At 39.6% G+C, this 15,463-nt stretch overlaps 1 protein-coding gene across 2 annotated transcripts in view; it reads left to right on the top strand.

Moving 5' to 3' along the window:
• The first annotated feature begins 3,300 nt into the window (after window positions 1–3,300).
• Window positions 3,301–15,463, top strand: part of LOC106947031 (fibroblast growth factor receptor 1-A-like) — a 33,273-nt gene continuing 21,110 nt past the window's right edge. For both annotated transcript variants that reach the window (XM_015031802.1, XM_015031801.1), the window contains exons 1-2: window positions 3,301–3,527; window positions 11,538–11,667. In XM_015031802.1, the coding sequence (XP_014887288.1) occupies window positions 11,559–11,667 (109 nt within the window). In that variant the 5' untranslated portion in view covers window positions 3,301–3,527; window positions 11,538–11,558. The remainder of the gene's footprint in view (window positions 3,528–11,537; window positions 11,668–15,463) is intronic.

Raw genomic sequence — 15,463 nt, 5'->3', positions numbered from 1 at the left:
GAAAGTCTACTGGAGGAATCCAAGCGAATGGAAGAAATTCCAGACTGAGCTACAAGTAAGATTTGAATCACGCAGAAGAGCATATGAATGCAATAGTCAGGCTGTGGTTGTGCCTGATGAAGCTGTAACTGAAGATGTCCCAACTACTGTTAAATTAATTGTTTTCCAGTGTTTTGGGTTTCTAGTAGGAATGATACATGGCAGCACCCCAGCCAGCATGCCTAGATGGGACCCATGTGGGGGAAAGGAGGGCTGATATATGGGTCCCATATGGGTTTTCCAGTGTTTTGGGTTTCTAGTGGGAATGATACATGGCATATATGGGTCCCTATATGGGTCCCATATGGGTTTGTCTGCAGGTTCCACAATGGCCCCACATGGGTTTGCCCATGTGGGCTGTGGCCCTACATGGGCGCTACATGGGCCCTAAATGGACAAACCCATGTGGGCCACCACCATATAGGGCCCATGCAGGGCCCATGTGGGCTCTGGCCCTACATGGGCAAACCCATGTGGGGCCATCGTGGAACCCGCGGACAAACCCATATGGGACCCATATAGTCTGCCCTCCTTTTCCCCACATGGGGCCCACCTAGGCATGCTGGCAGGGCACAGTGACAAAAAAGTTATTCAAAAACTTAGTGGAGCTGCATCTAACACAACTACTAGCACAATCACAGCACATGTTAGCAATAATAACTGGGAATTGGAAATGATCTGCAGTAGAAGCATTGTCCTTAAGTTCGAAGAGCTTTGGGAAATCAGAAAAGGACATTTGTTTGAGTTTTTATAGAAAATATATTAAAATGTACAGTAGAGGTCTTTTTGCAGGATAAGTTTGATCTTTGAAGTCTTCTTTAAATTATTAAATTAATATTAAAATCTCATCCCGTCACATTTTGTGAGCTAAATATCAAGTCTCATCTGGTTTTGTGAGTTTTATGTATCATTACGTTCCAAACTCAGTAGATCCAGAAAACACATGAGTTTATCTGCCTGGAATCCCTTAGATCCACACGATGTTAACCAGAGGAGGCATCTGGATTCATGGATCTTGTTCAAGGCAAGTTCAGGCATAGTCAGGAATTAGCCTGTGAACACAGTCACGCATGTGATGACCTGAATGTTGTGCTCAGGATTTTTTGGAGGCTAATTTCTTTTTGCAACCGAAATGATAACAGTGAAAACTGACTTCATGAAATGATCCAATACGCTCTGGAAACGTTCTCAGATCAAGCTCATAAAAGAAACAGCAGGAATCTAAAGAGGAGGAAATCCTTTCCCTTCCTGCTGCTTTCAAGAATAAGAGGTGTGGCAGTCTCTCTCAACTAAACCAAAACACACACACACACACAAATGTACACACATGTTTCTGAGGGTGCTAATGCTCAACGCTACAGAGCAGACACTTTTTTTATTAAATTTCATTTCTCAATGAAACTGATAGCAACAACTTTCAGACACGAAAAATGGTTTTTACCCGTCTGCAAAATAGTAAAAAAGTCTAACAAAGCGGAATTGATTTTTGGCACATGTGAGTAAATTTTACTCACTTCTCCAACACTTTAACTAGCACCCTCTGTCAGAAAGTCTGGGGTAGTGTTGAACAAAAGGACAAAAGATAGCTTCTTTCTTATATGGCTTTCATTTAACATTTTTGATGATAACATTGTGGGAAACAAAGGGCTGCTGTTTGGTTAGACTGAGCAAAGATGTTTTTATGTAATATGTTCTGATATAAGTGTGAGAAATCAGATATTGTATGTTGACGATTATTTGGTTTAGCTCTGCATCTTCAGATTCCAGAGAAAAATGCTTCTGTTGAAGCTAAACATTAGAAATGTCCAGCAGAGGTCATGTGATCAGAGCCTGTGTGAGGAGCTTTAACTTGGCTTCAGTTCGATTGGGGTGTGTTATGTTTGGATGTGTGTTTGGAAACACCTAATGCTGTGGAAGTCTGCATTTTTTTTAATTCTATTTCCATTCTGTAATTCAAATGTACCACTAGTGACCCCCAGCATCATGCAGCCTCCACCAGGCTGGATCTGCTCTCTGGGTTAAACCTCGTCTCCTCCAAACATCAGCATCATTATACATCTAGACTTTTTGTTTCAACTTTGAGGAAAATGAGAAGAATAAATAATTTAAATGAGCTTTTTTCTTTTTTTTCCAATCCAAAACAATCCATCACAAAATACTATTTATGCAGTAGTTCTTAAACAGTTTTTCTTAAATAAAAGCTAAAATCTAGTTCATTTAATTTATATATAAAAAAGTTTTTTTTTTTTTTTTGATTTAAGTTTTTTGTTGATTTATTTTGAAAACAAAAAAAAGGTTTAAATAAATCTTTAAGAGCATAAGTTTAATCTGAGAAATTTAAATGGAGCTGTTCCAGCCCACTCAAAGCATGTGACACTACAGCCATATTCATCCGTTCATGGACACATTAATACACCGATCTGCAGATCCATCATAACCTTGGGTTCAAGTGCTTTGCTCAAGGGCACGTTGACATCTGACAGGAGGAATCTGGAATCGATTGCAAGACAACACAACCATCAGGAAGTTGGATCTTAGTTAAACTAAAACTTTGTTGACACATTTGACTGGATTTTAGCTTTAAATTGTCTTTGCCTCCTGCTTATTTCAGCACTGCAGCACAATGCCTTGCTCACTCTGTCTTGTAAAGAACAAAAATCTCCAGATCTGACAATGTAAGGATCTGGTGCACAGTTCTCTTCAGGTGACCCTGTAGATTTAGCTGTGGTTTAGTAGCAAAAAGTTACAGATGATTTGTTTTTACAAATTATCAAATTCAAAGTGAGCCACAGATGTAATAATAATAATAATAATAATAATAATAATAATAATAATAATAATAATAATAATAATAATAATAATCTAGGTTATGTCAGGGTTTTTTTTCTTTTTGTTCTTCAACAAGTCATTGAAATTGGAACAAATGTTGAAATATTTTAGGAATATAGTCTCAGTTCTTACACTCTGCTCTGTGTACCTGAGTATTGTGTGTTTGTGTGTGTTGGGTGGAATGGGAGTCGCTGTCCTCATATGTCGCTAAATCTTATGAAGTCGCTGAAGAAACACACAATGTGTGTCCCCACAACAGCAGGAAACCCGAAGCGAGGGGCTCCTGGGAGGGAGGCCCCGGTAAAAATAATGGAGATGTGTGTGTGTGTGTGTGTGCGTGTGTGTGTGTGTGTTAGGAGGCGGGGTGGGGGGCTCTGACCAGAGGAAACTCCCACTGTGGGCGTCTCTTCTGGGTTCCATTATTTATTGAGACAACTCGTCTACCGGTGGCGCCTTTCCCACGTTTTTCTCCAGAGGAAGAAGAGCGGCTGGCTCGGACTCACCCCGCCGGGATTTACCGCCAGCTGGAGGTCATAAAGCCAGTCCGGACCGCCGCAGGACTTTCGCAGTAGTTCTGGAAAGTTCATACTTCATGGTTGTACGGACGGACGAACTCGGTGTTGGGCTCCGGATCCTGCCAACTGGACCGTGTCGTACAGGTAGGTCTGCCTCGCCGGACCGGATCACTTCCTCTGTCAGTCCGGAGATCTTTGGACCTCAGTGGGTTCTGACTGCCAGCTGCAGGCGGGCCGCGGTGGAGCGGATGGATCTGAGCCACTGGAGCAGAAAAGTGTCCAGATGTTCACTGAATAACTTTATCAGCTCAAAACCGACAGATTCGTTTCAGTAAACGTCCCGCAGTACAAATGGAAGAGGCGGTAATGAAGCTGTATTACATATGAAATAATCATCTCTATTCATATTCAGAGACCTTTGTGTGCTCTCTTGGATTTTATCTTACAGATCAACAAAGTAGTGCAGAATCCTGAAGTGCAAAGTGTGCATGCTTTGCTTTTCCATGTATATAAATATATTTTTATAAATCAGGATAAAACCCAGCTCCACTGCAGCTCAAGTCTTCCCTGGAATGACTCCATCAGCTTCACACATCAAACTGACAGTTGGTCAGTCCTCTTTTCAGAGCAGCTCAGTCAGATTGGATGGAGACCTGTATTGTGACAGACTCAGTTGGGTTTATGTCTGGACTTTGATTATGCCATTTCAGCAGTTGTTTATGTTTTGATCTGAACTCTTCCACTGCAGCCCTGGCTCTGTGTTTGTGTTGTCCTGCTGGAAGTGACAGATCTGCCCCAGGCTCTGTTCTTTGGCTTCCTCCAGCAGCTTTTCTATCATCCGTCTCATCACCTCCAATCAGAAAATCAGAAAATCCCACCCGCAGCATGATGCTGCCTCCATTATATTTCTTCTGCGTTTCCTTAGCTGTATTCTTGCTTGTTTTTTCAACCATATCTTCCTTGTTGCTCTTATTCTGCTGAAGTTTGTCCCATAAAGCTCAGATGTGCGTCTGTGAGCTGGCTTCAAAGAGCTGTGAATCTCTGCAGCTCCTCCATGGTTACCATGGTTACCACAGCTGCTTCTGTAAGGAAATGCTCTACTTGGTCAGCCATGCCTTGGCCAGGTATTGAGTTGCACTGGATTTTTTTTCTAGCATCAGAGTAAAGGGAGATGGCTACAAATGTCTTCCACACTCTTTAGGTTTTTATTTTTGTTTATTATTAAGCTCCTTCCCCTTCCCTGCTCTGCTACTTTGTGTCAATCTGTTAAACATGTGAAGCATTGTGGTAATGTTACTGTCGTGTTCTTCTTATTTAACATGAATATTTTGATATGTTATATTTGACTCTAGAACAGAGGTGTCCAAAGTGCGGGCCAGGGGCCATTTGTCGTTCCATGACTGATTTTGTGCGGCCCCTGAATGACTTAAATTTATCCCAGCAGTGAAGGTGGTTGATGCACATGGAAACATTTTTTTTCCAATTAGAACAAAACAATGACCCAAAAATTAAAATGTTCTTACAAAAATGTTAGATGTAACACAAAGTATTTGTCTTTTACAGGAGCAGTATCATGTATTCTGCAGGCATCTTGTGCAATTTTATAGCACAATCAAGTAATTATCTTACCTTCAGTTTCTGCTGAAGGTAAGATGCTGTATTTATCAAATATTACTTTAAAAATGGACTTTATAATTTAACGTCTTTAAATTGGGTCTCTGTCTCTTTAAAAACTCCTGCTCTTTCTGAAGCTCTGCCTTCAGGAAGTCATCACAACATGGCTCCTCTATTAACCCTTTAGTAACATTTTTAGCTGCGTTGCTCTGAACTCACCAGATCCACAGTTCCAGCAGGTGTTTGCTAATTACTGCTGGCTAGTCTGAAGGAGCTGAGTGGGGCAGTCACTGGGAAGGGCTGCTCTGTGAGGCAGAAGCTCAGAAGCTTATAGCTGCAGCACAAAGGAGGAGCTGCATCTCGAAGGCGGGGTTAGGTTCACCCAGGTGTTTTGCACAGCTGAATGGTTGCCATGGAGATTAAAGGATTTCTTAAATATGCATGAAAGTATCAAGGCAACGCTCCAGGTAAATTTTTGATGATGAAATAACATTATAATATTGTGTAAAACTCAAAAAAGCAGATTTTACATAATACTTCCCCTTTAATAGCCAAACATTCTGCTTTCCCTTTAATTTCTTGGTAGACTGGATCACATCTATTCATTGATTTCTACACTGAAGCAGACTTTAGAGCTCCAAAATCTGGTTTTAATTATGTTAAAACTTTCTAAATAAAGACTGATCTAAATATTGCTTTTGTTGCTGAGAGTGGACTAAATCTTAAAATAAATGAATATAAGTTTTGCCTTTTCTTCGTGAAAACGTGAAAACCTTTTGAATTTTGGATCTACAATGATTTACAAATTCCTTTCCTACAAAGAGAAATCTACTTTCTTTGTTTAATCAAAATATTTCATGCTTAGTTTATTGTTGAGCAGGAAAAAAAAAATTTAAATGTTTTTTTTTGTTGCTTTTTTTGGTCCATGTTCCAACATTTTGAACAGTCCTGCTTTACTGCTGCAGAACTGCAGCTGATTATTTATAACACTGGCTTTGTTCCTAAACATAGGTAAATATAACAGATTTTTTTAAAGCCAACACCATATTTCAGGATGGTAAATCATCACTTTTCATGCTGAACTGTAATATGTGGAGTTTGTATGATACAGGTGAGTCACTTTTCCTCTAAAACCCTCAAGAATTTTGGGTCTGAAGCAAAACAAACCTGGACCATTTTCCCCTTTAAACTTGACTTGCTCTCTTCTCTGTGATGGTTTAAACAAAGTCTGTGGAAGGTTTACAGCCTTCTGCCTCACTTCCTGTTTGGCACTTGTGTGTATATTTTCCAGCCTGGATGGATGGGAGTCATGAGCAGCTGGTATGTTAGTATGAGAGCTGTGAGGAGCTGCCAGCCGGCTGCAGAATCTGGTGTGTAGGTGAGGACTCCAGCTCAGACTGAGTTAGACCAGGACATAGACTTTTAAGACCCAGATGAGAAAACACAAGGACCTACACACACCAACTGGGTCAGACTTCTGTTTACCTCCATCAGATTTTTAGGCCTGTGTAATGCTCCTGAGTCCTCAGAAGGTTTTCCATGCCGGTTTTTGTTGCGCTGTGCAGCCGGGGAAGTTCTTTTCAGTCCAATTGCTTCGTTCCGCTCCAGCTCTTGTCTGGAAAGTTGGATCAGGTCCACCAGAACGGCCTCGGCCCGGCCCACATTTCAACCCAGGACCTTCTGGCTCCGAGGCAGCAGCTCTGACAGCTGTGTCACTGTGCTTGGTCTGACACACAGGAAATCGAAGCGTTAATACAGTGCAAAGGTATTCATTCTCCTGGAGATTTGCAGTCCTGTATAATACAAACACAACGCAATGTCTTATTGTGAAGTGTTGCGCTGTGCAGCATACATGCTTATCAAACTTTTCCAACTTTTCCATAATGTGAAATATGAACTTTTTACATTGATTTAAAAGAATATTATGACTATCTTTAGTTTGCCTCATCTAGGCTCGAGTTTCTGTCCAGCTCATCAATCAATTAGGCTTTTTCAGTTAACACACTCAAAGATCACATCCATTTTAATGAGCTTGTTTTTACCCACAAATACATCTATGTTTAGATTTGAACTATTGGACCAAAGGTTCATGAACTGAATTTGATTTAGATTACCAAAAAGCATCTAATCATCTCTGTTCATAAACTAGGATTTGAATGATCTCTATGTAATCCAGGAGAAGGCTTAACATGAAAGTGGATTAATTCAAGTTTTGAATTAATCCACATTGGTTCAGATGTCCAATACCAAAACCACAAGCCATCTCTATCAGTGTTTCAGTTGTTGCTTTATAAAAAACAATAAAACTCAACAAGGCAAATGTTAGGTACTAGAATGTCAATAAAACCAGCAGAAAATCCCATTAGAGACTTGAAAGCTATAGAAGTCTGAACTGGAAAGCATGTAGAAACCATTGTTCTATAAACAGAACCCAACCCCAGTCTTCAGAATATTTCAGCTCCAAACACGTTTTCCTCCAAGATTGCCATACATCAGTATAATGTGGGAGCTACTTCCCTTTTTACTTCAAAATAACAGTCTGTCAAGCTTAATGGGGTTTGGATGTTTTTATCGTGAGGAAACGCCTCCATCTTGCCACTCTGCTCCACATCCCAAACATGATGTGGGGTAGGGTGGGTGTGTGTGTGTGTGTTACACACTTCCTGTACCTTTTTGTCAGTTTTGGAAGGACATCCAGTTCTTGGTAATATGTGTGTTGCTTTAAATTTAAATCCCTCTGATGCTGTAGAATGCGGAGGACCGTGGCTTTTTGGTCAAAGGTGGAGCTTGAAAAATATCAACCAGATCTGCTGGCTTTTATTTGGACTGGGTTTTTTAAATGTTTCTATAAAACACTGAAGCTTGTTTTAAGCTGGGATGTTCAAGTTATTGGTAATGTAAAAGGTGCAAAAAAAGAATGAAATGATTTATCATCATCTAGGTTTTAATACACTACCAAGATCCGGCATTTTTTAACAGGACCTTTTATTTAATCTTCTTCTGCTGGTATAGCTAATCGGTCCCTCCAGGATGCTTCAATGTTTCTTTATGATTTATGTGACATAAAATTACTGATTTTGCAGCAGCTTTTTGAAAAAGTTGTGGTCACAGTTTAACAGTTTTATTTATTTATTTATTTTTTGCCATAACACAGTCCTCTTATTTTTGAGAGTTACGTGGCAAATATTGTTCTTAAGGTGATCAAATAAAGTCTAGCTAGCAAGTGTAACTCATCATGAGACGACGGCGGATGGTGTTTGGAGTTTGAAAAACAAATGCTGCGGTTACCGCGTCTTACTTTTATAACCACGAGCATACATAGCATTTTAAAATGATATGTTGAGCTCTTCTGTTTTTTGAGTAAAACTGAAACTAAAAACAAAAAAATGGGTTCTGTGGAAAAGTGAGTGACCCATGAAGTAAAGACCAAAACTAGAGCCATAAACCTCTGTTAGAATAAGATTAGAAAATAGGTTTTCTATAATATTCTTCCTGGCATGAGTCTCCCAAAGTCAACTAACTACTAGTATTTCAAAATATTTTACTCAGAAACAAATTTTTAATTTATTTTATATTACCAAAAATGTGCCAAAAAGGTTAATCCAACTCTTAAATCTAGCTCCAAATGGTTGATGCTCCTGGTTTTGTTTAGCAAGAGCTACTAACGTTGTCTAAAGATTCTTGTTCCCATGATGCAAAGTGTAAAGGACAAATTATAGAAAATAACCTTGTTAAAATCATAACGGAAAATTCCTTTGCATTTCTACAGTACGTTTACCAGTTGTTTTGTTTTTTATAGTGTGGTTGTATAGTGTCTTCTCCCTGACTCTTTGCTCTTTCTGCTATGGCAATAAAGATTTCTTTTAACCATGTGGAAAGCAACAGTGAGCACAAGTTCTGTACAGAAGTGAAAAATAATTGGGTTTATTCCTGGCATTAACTAAGTAACTAACAAGGGATGTAAAACAGGCGACAACAACAGTAGTGTTCTAGTTAGCATGGAGTTTTATCCAAACAGCTCCAGCTTTCATTTGGGTGCAGCAAGTTGCATTTACTGAATATGTGAATGAAGGCGTCTGCTGTGGTGCCTGATCACTTGTGAATCTTCTGTATAAAACAACAAAGACTCAACAGTAATTAAACAGGCGTCTGTCTGTGTGTATGTGTGTGTTGAGCGCATTAATTATGTCTGCATGAAGCTGGCATCCTCCGCTGCTCTGCTCATCACACTCCACCCTCAACCACATGCATGTGCTCTGCATGCACGCAGCAGCGCGCCGGGCACAGACGCTGTAATGAGACGCTCGGGTGAGGGCGGCCAAACAGTCCTCATTTTGTTTATGAGCCTCATAAGATGATGAATGTCATTTACTGTCCCCCTTCTGCAGCCTCTACCAGCTCTGTTCACGGCGTAAACAGCTTTCTTCACTCTCTGTCTGTTTCCTTCTGGGATTTCTTCAGGTCTGAACAAAATCTGTGGAGGCTGGGATTTGTTTCATGACGCTGAAATGACATCTGTCAAAGTAATAAAGTAAAAAAAAAAACACATATCTGTTTGTGTTTAGAATTTTTTTTTTAGAATTTTTCACAATTTATTTTGAAAACATAAATGCCAGAATGACATCCTGAGGAAAAGTGGCTCCTTAAAAAACATCGTGGAGAGCCGAGCAACATGACGTCTTGTCTCAATATATCCTGTAGGACTCTCCACTTGCCAGCCAGAACAGAAACTCCCGGGTCTCATAATCTTTTAGATTATGAAGGTCATCTGAAGAGGTGACCTCAACAGAGTTTCCTGTTAGATTTAGTTCTGGACTCTGGACATCCCAGAATGCATTTTTTTCCCTTATCAAATCATTCTGCTGTTGGTTCAGATGTATGCTGAGACCTCAGGTTGATCTGGACTTTTCATCGTCTGTCATTTTGACTAAGAGAGCCCAAAAAAATCCAGTAATAATCCATTTCTACCCGTCAAATTTTCAAATATTCAACTCCATTTCATTTTCATTCAGTTTAGTTAATTATTAATACATGTATGGATTTTTGTGTTCATGTGAATGACTTCAGGACAGGCTGGCTCACATAAGGTGTTAAACAATGTGATGTCCTGTCTCCTACTCTTTGCATTATACATAAATTATCTGGTAACGGTAAAGAAGTGGATGTGGGAGTGAGAGTAAATCTCACTAAATATGACAAAATATGGTAAAATATAGATGGTAAAATTCTGGCAAACACAGCTTCTGGTATTTCACCATAAATTAGAGATGTATTTTTTACATTGTGGGTGATATGAAGGTCTGTATGTGACTGCATGCAGATGACACTGTGCTGAGTACTGAGAATGAACCTGATCTTCAGAAACTGCTAAGTGCTGTTTATTTTTGGTGTAACAAAATGAGGCTAAAGACAAATTGTGATAAAACTGAAGTTCATTTTTGAAAGCTGAGTCACACACTGACATTTACCTTTTGATTTGGGCCTATTATTTTGCTTATTGATTTTAAAAACATCAATATTTGGGATTTATTGTAGATGAACATCTTAAATTTGAAGAATGAATAAAAATCCAGTTAGATTCAGCGGGTGAAGAATTAGGATATAAATGAAGTAAAATTCTGTTGTGACCTGGATTATAAACCTGGACAGATCTTGTCTGTCCAGTTCTAGAGTCTGGGGCTATTGTCACCAACCCTGTAGGGAGAAAGTCCAGTACAGGGTCCTGAGCTATTTCCTAAGTCTGACCAGAAACATTCTAAACCGGCCTTATATGGATGTAACCGTCAGATATATTGGAGATATGATGGGATTATGGAACAGGTTTATTAAAATGTCGGATCACAGATTCACATACATTTTCTGTTGGGACTTCTATAACAGAGATATTTAGTGAAATAATTGTTTGGTAAAGTTATTGATGTTTATTCAGATTATTTTATTTTGGTGATGAAGACAAACTGCAGTGTTTATTTAAGGATTGTGTGTTTTAGTTAGATCAATATGTTTCAGAAGCTCTTCCACAGAGGACACTTTATATGTGAAGGATGTTATTGATGTGTTTGTGTCCCATAAGTCCACTGGGTCCAGGCAGCTTTTACGGTGACTGACACCAAACAGATAAACTCTAACTGACTAAATTATAACTAACTTTTTCTCCATAGTGACAAAAACCACTGACTGTGGTCACAGTTCCTCCAGATAAATAATGACATTAAACATTCACACTTAAATTAAATGACCAGCTGATGCAGAATTAGTTTATACTTGACCAGAACCAGCTGGTCAAGTAAAACCAGACCTTCTGGTTTTAATGGCTTTACTGGGAATTGACTCTGCGTATCTGTGCATTTCTTGAAAGAATCAGAAGAGCTCCATGTGTTGCTCAACCTAAATGAGATTTTCATTGTTCCATAAACCGAAGGGAGTTCCTAATGTTTTTCAAAACCCCAATGCGCCTCAAGATTGGAAAAATCTGAAGGAAGTAGGAACATTTAATCACATTGTGAGTCTAATTTCATCGTCTCTTTCTTCTCTCTGCAGCGCAAAAGTCCCAGTGAGTTGATGCAGTCGAATGTGATGGATTCCCGGCACTGCTTCCTGCTTACGTGCGTCCTGGTGCTGCTGCTGGTTCAGGTCCAGTCCAGACCAGCCACAGAAGACACAGACACAGGTCAGAGCCTCTTGTGTTTTATCGCACAGAAACAACAACTGATAAAGTAATTCAGCTGTCTGTCATGTGATCGAGTTTAGTTAAAGATTGAGGGTAAAACTCATAGAAATGCAAAGTTGGCCATAAAAACCACAGTTCTGTTTGGTTCCTAGTTCCAGGCTTGTGGTTTTTGGTTTTGTTCTGCTCTGTAAACAACAGTAACTGGGAGGTCCTGCTTATTTTTCTAACAGGCTGTTGAACAGTTTTGCAGGGATGTTTTGATAGATGAGACAACACGTTGGATGCATTGCTGCTAGCATAAACCACATGTGTACCACATGTGTTTGCACATGGTCACAGTCTCATTCAGCTCTTTCTTACTATTGTTACAGCCGCAGTAGGTCACTTTTACAGAAATATATTTATTTGTTTTACATATTTGTTCAAACTGTCACTGTGCCGTGACCTTATGATTGTTTCTGGTTGTTTCTGAGCCGGAGGACCACAGGGAGGAGGCAGAGGAGCTCCGTTCTGTCAAGGACATACAGGGACAGTTTGAACACATATATAAAATAAATAAATACTTTTATAAATGTTACCTATTGCAGCTTTCCCCTAACAGATTTCTTCTACTTCACACAGAAAAGTTAGTTTTGAAATCTTCAACATTTATGTCAGATAAAAAGATAAAGATAACCATGGCAACAAACAAAAGCTGTTTTCAAATGATGACCTCATTTATTAAAGAAACAAAGTTATCCAACTAGAACCTCTGTGAAAAAGAAAAAAACACACTCTGTCTGTGTGATACTTTGTGTAAGAAATGGACCCAAGCACAGACAGGAGTCTCATATTGAAGGTATGATTCTACACAAAGAAACTCAGAATAACTACAGCTCTGCAGGCCTCACTGCTTCTGCTAAGGTTCATGTTTATGAGTCATAGAAGGGTTCCAAGGCTGAAGATTTCTGCAGACCAAAAAGAACAAAAATGCTTATTTCATATTCTCCAAAAAAATTATATGTTAGGAAAATATTCTGTTAACTGGCGAGACAAAAGAGGAACTCTTTCAGTTGTGCATCCTGTTATATGCATAGACGGTGCAAAACCAACACAGCATTTCAGAAAAAGGACATCAGCAATCTGAAGCCCAAATCAACCTGTGAATGGCTCAAAAACTAAAATGGAGGTTATGGATTGGCCTAGTCAAAGTCTGGAATTAAATCTGATGTAAATGCTGTCCCATGACCTCGGACATGCTGTTCTGCACAGTGTGACTGAATTAAAACTGTTCAGCTAGAAGCACAGGGCTAAGCTGGCTGGGATAGCTTCAGTTCTTCTTAAGAGAATTCAGCATTTTTGAACTAAATTTTGGATTTACTCAGGTTATCTTTGTCTGATTTAACACGTGTTTAAAGCTCTGAGACATTTCAGTGCAACATAAAAAGCAACAGGAGAGGAAATCTGTTTGAAGACACACATCGGTACTAGAGCATCTGGAACGCTGGCAGACAGCATACTGAAGCAGGCTGCTGCTGAGGCCACTTTGTGTTTACTGCTCAGCATTCCCATGACCGGCCTGCCTGCTGCTCTGCTCTCACTATGGTGCCGAAATGCATCACATTACAGAGCTCATTGTGTCCCAAACCTTGACCAGTAAACCATTCATGGTTGTTTTTTTTCATGAACCATTCAGTCCCAATTGAGTTGTTTTGCTTGGCTTCACTGTTCTCCATAAAGGCTCGGAGCTGAGTAACAGTTAGGCTTACTCAGTCCCTCCAGGATGTCATGATGGTTTTTTGTGATTGTTGTTGCCTAAAACTACTGATTTGTCAAAGTTATGAATTCTTTTAAAGTCTTATTTTCACCGTCTTTCAAAAAAGGTGAAATTGCTGCACATAACCTTCCCCAAAAATACAGAATTTAAGCATGGTTCATGTTTACAGTGAACATTTTCAGAATTCTTCTTGAAATAGCAGCTTGATACAAATCAAATGCTGTCTTGAGGAGAGGTCAAAGTGCAAAAGAATAATTCCATATTGTCTCATTCAGGTTAATATGAACTGAAGACACAGTAGAAGCAAATCCTTCAGAACATCTCAGATTAATGTTATAAAGATTAATTTGCTCTTTAGCGTCACTCATGCTTTCATCTCACAGGTTTTCAAGAGATGTTGTGAAACAGGAAGTTAAATTAGAAGGGGGTGAAGGGGATTGGTCAAAATTCAGCTGAGTTTCTGTGATTGGTCAGAAAATAGGGAACTACAGAAAATGTTACGGTGATTGGTCAGATTTACAAAAAAGTTGTCATGACAGATGAAAATTGCAAGTTTGCGCAAAATTTGCGAATGATGAGTGAATTTGGATTAATATTTGACATCACAGCTGCCTGAAGGAACTGATTAGTGTCACAAGATAAATGATTTTCAAAACTTACCAGTACATATAATCATTTTAGGGACCACCTACTCAGCTACGTTCCTGACCGTTCAAACTGTATGTAGGAAGAGACAGACAGTAATTAATTAAACTAATCTGTGACAAAAACTGAATTGGCTTTCTGCTGTCTGACAAAATAAAATTAAAATTGAATATAATCATCTCCTCATGTTCTGGATTCACATCATTCAAACTGATTTCCCATGCTCCTTTGCTGCTCTGCTCAATGAAGTCAGCTCTTTTTGAAAGTGGTCTCGGCTTCTTTACGAACTGTTTGGTTCTCATTCATAGGTCCCTCCTGCTCTCCTTTGTTTTCGTCTCTGATCTCAGCTGTGGTTGTGTGTTTTTCAGTTTGTGCTCTTATATAAAGGGCTATAAAACTTTCCAAAAGCATGAATTCTTTAACAGGATGGCGATTTTTTTCTAGGTTCGGCTGATTTTGGCTCAGAGGCGTCTGAAAACGGTTAAAGGGATTTTTTCTTTCTTTTTTTTTTTTTTCTCTTTTTTTTGTGGTGTAACCATGGTTTGGCTCTGTGGGTGCTGGCTATGGTCTGTAGATTCCGTCCAGACACAGGAACACAGGAACACATGCACCCTGTTGCTCTCTGTTATGGGCTCACTGAGCCAACCGGCTCAGCATAAAGCTGCACTTTCAGGCACCATTTATGCTCCTTCCTCTCTCTGTCTGTTTATGAATATGCATGTATACATCTAGCGTGCCTGTGTGTATTTGGTTGTGTTTCAACAACCATCTGGGCTCCAGCTGACTGTCTGTAGCACCATTGTAAACTCTTGTTTTCATCTCAGTCAAGAATCCATCAGATCTCGTCTCTCTGCTCCAGCCCCCTTTTATAAACAAAGCCTGCTTTCAATTTCCCTGCTCCCTACGCTCTGCTGCGTGCTTTCTGAAATCACACCACTCCTCCGAATTCAGAGGGAAACAGAAGTTCTGATCATGCCTAGAAAGTGGTCAGTGTTTGAACCATAGCTGCACATTTGTGACTGTGGTCAGTGTTGGTGACCATAGTCACTGACTTTGGACAAACTTTCAGAGTCAGAGATTGACCACATTGGTCTCAGAAAGAGAGTTTCTATTATAAGGGCAGTATTGTGGAAAATATACTTTTTGGAGCTTTACATCATGTTATAATGATAGCCCTCATCAAAAACACACCTGGAGTGTTGCTTTGATTCTTTCATGAGTGTTTACGAAATCCCTGAATCTCCCATGGCAACCATTCAGCTGTCCAAACATCTGTGTTAACCTAGCCCTGCCTTCAAGGACAAAGCTCCTCCTCAGGAGCTGGAGCTTCCAAGCTTCTGCCTCACAGAGCTCCTTCAGACTAGCCAGCAGCAATTAGCAAACACCTGGTGGAAC

The sequence above is a fragment of the Poecilia latipinna genome, unplaced genomic scaffold, assembly GCF_001443285.1.
Source record: "Poecilia latipinna isolate Pla-1442-1.1 unplaced genomic scaffold, P_latipinna-1.0 Scaffold218, whole genome shotgun sequence".
In the NCBI taxonomy this organism is placed as follows: domain Eukaryota; kingdom Metazoa; phylum Chordata; class Actinopteri; order Cyprinodontiformes; family Poeciliidae; genus Poecilia; species Poecilia latipinna.
This window is presented reverse-complemented; position numbering and strand designations above follow the sequence as displayed.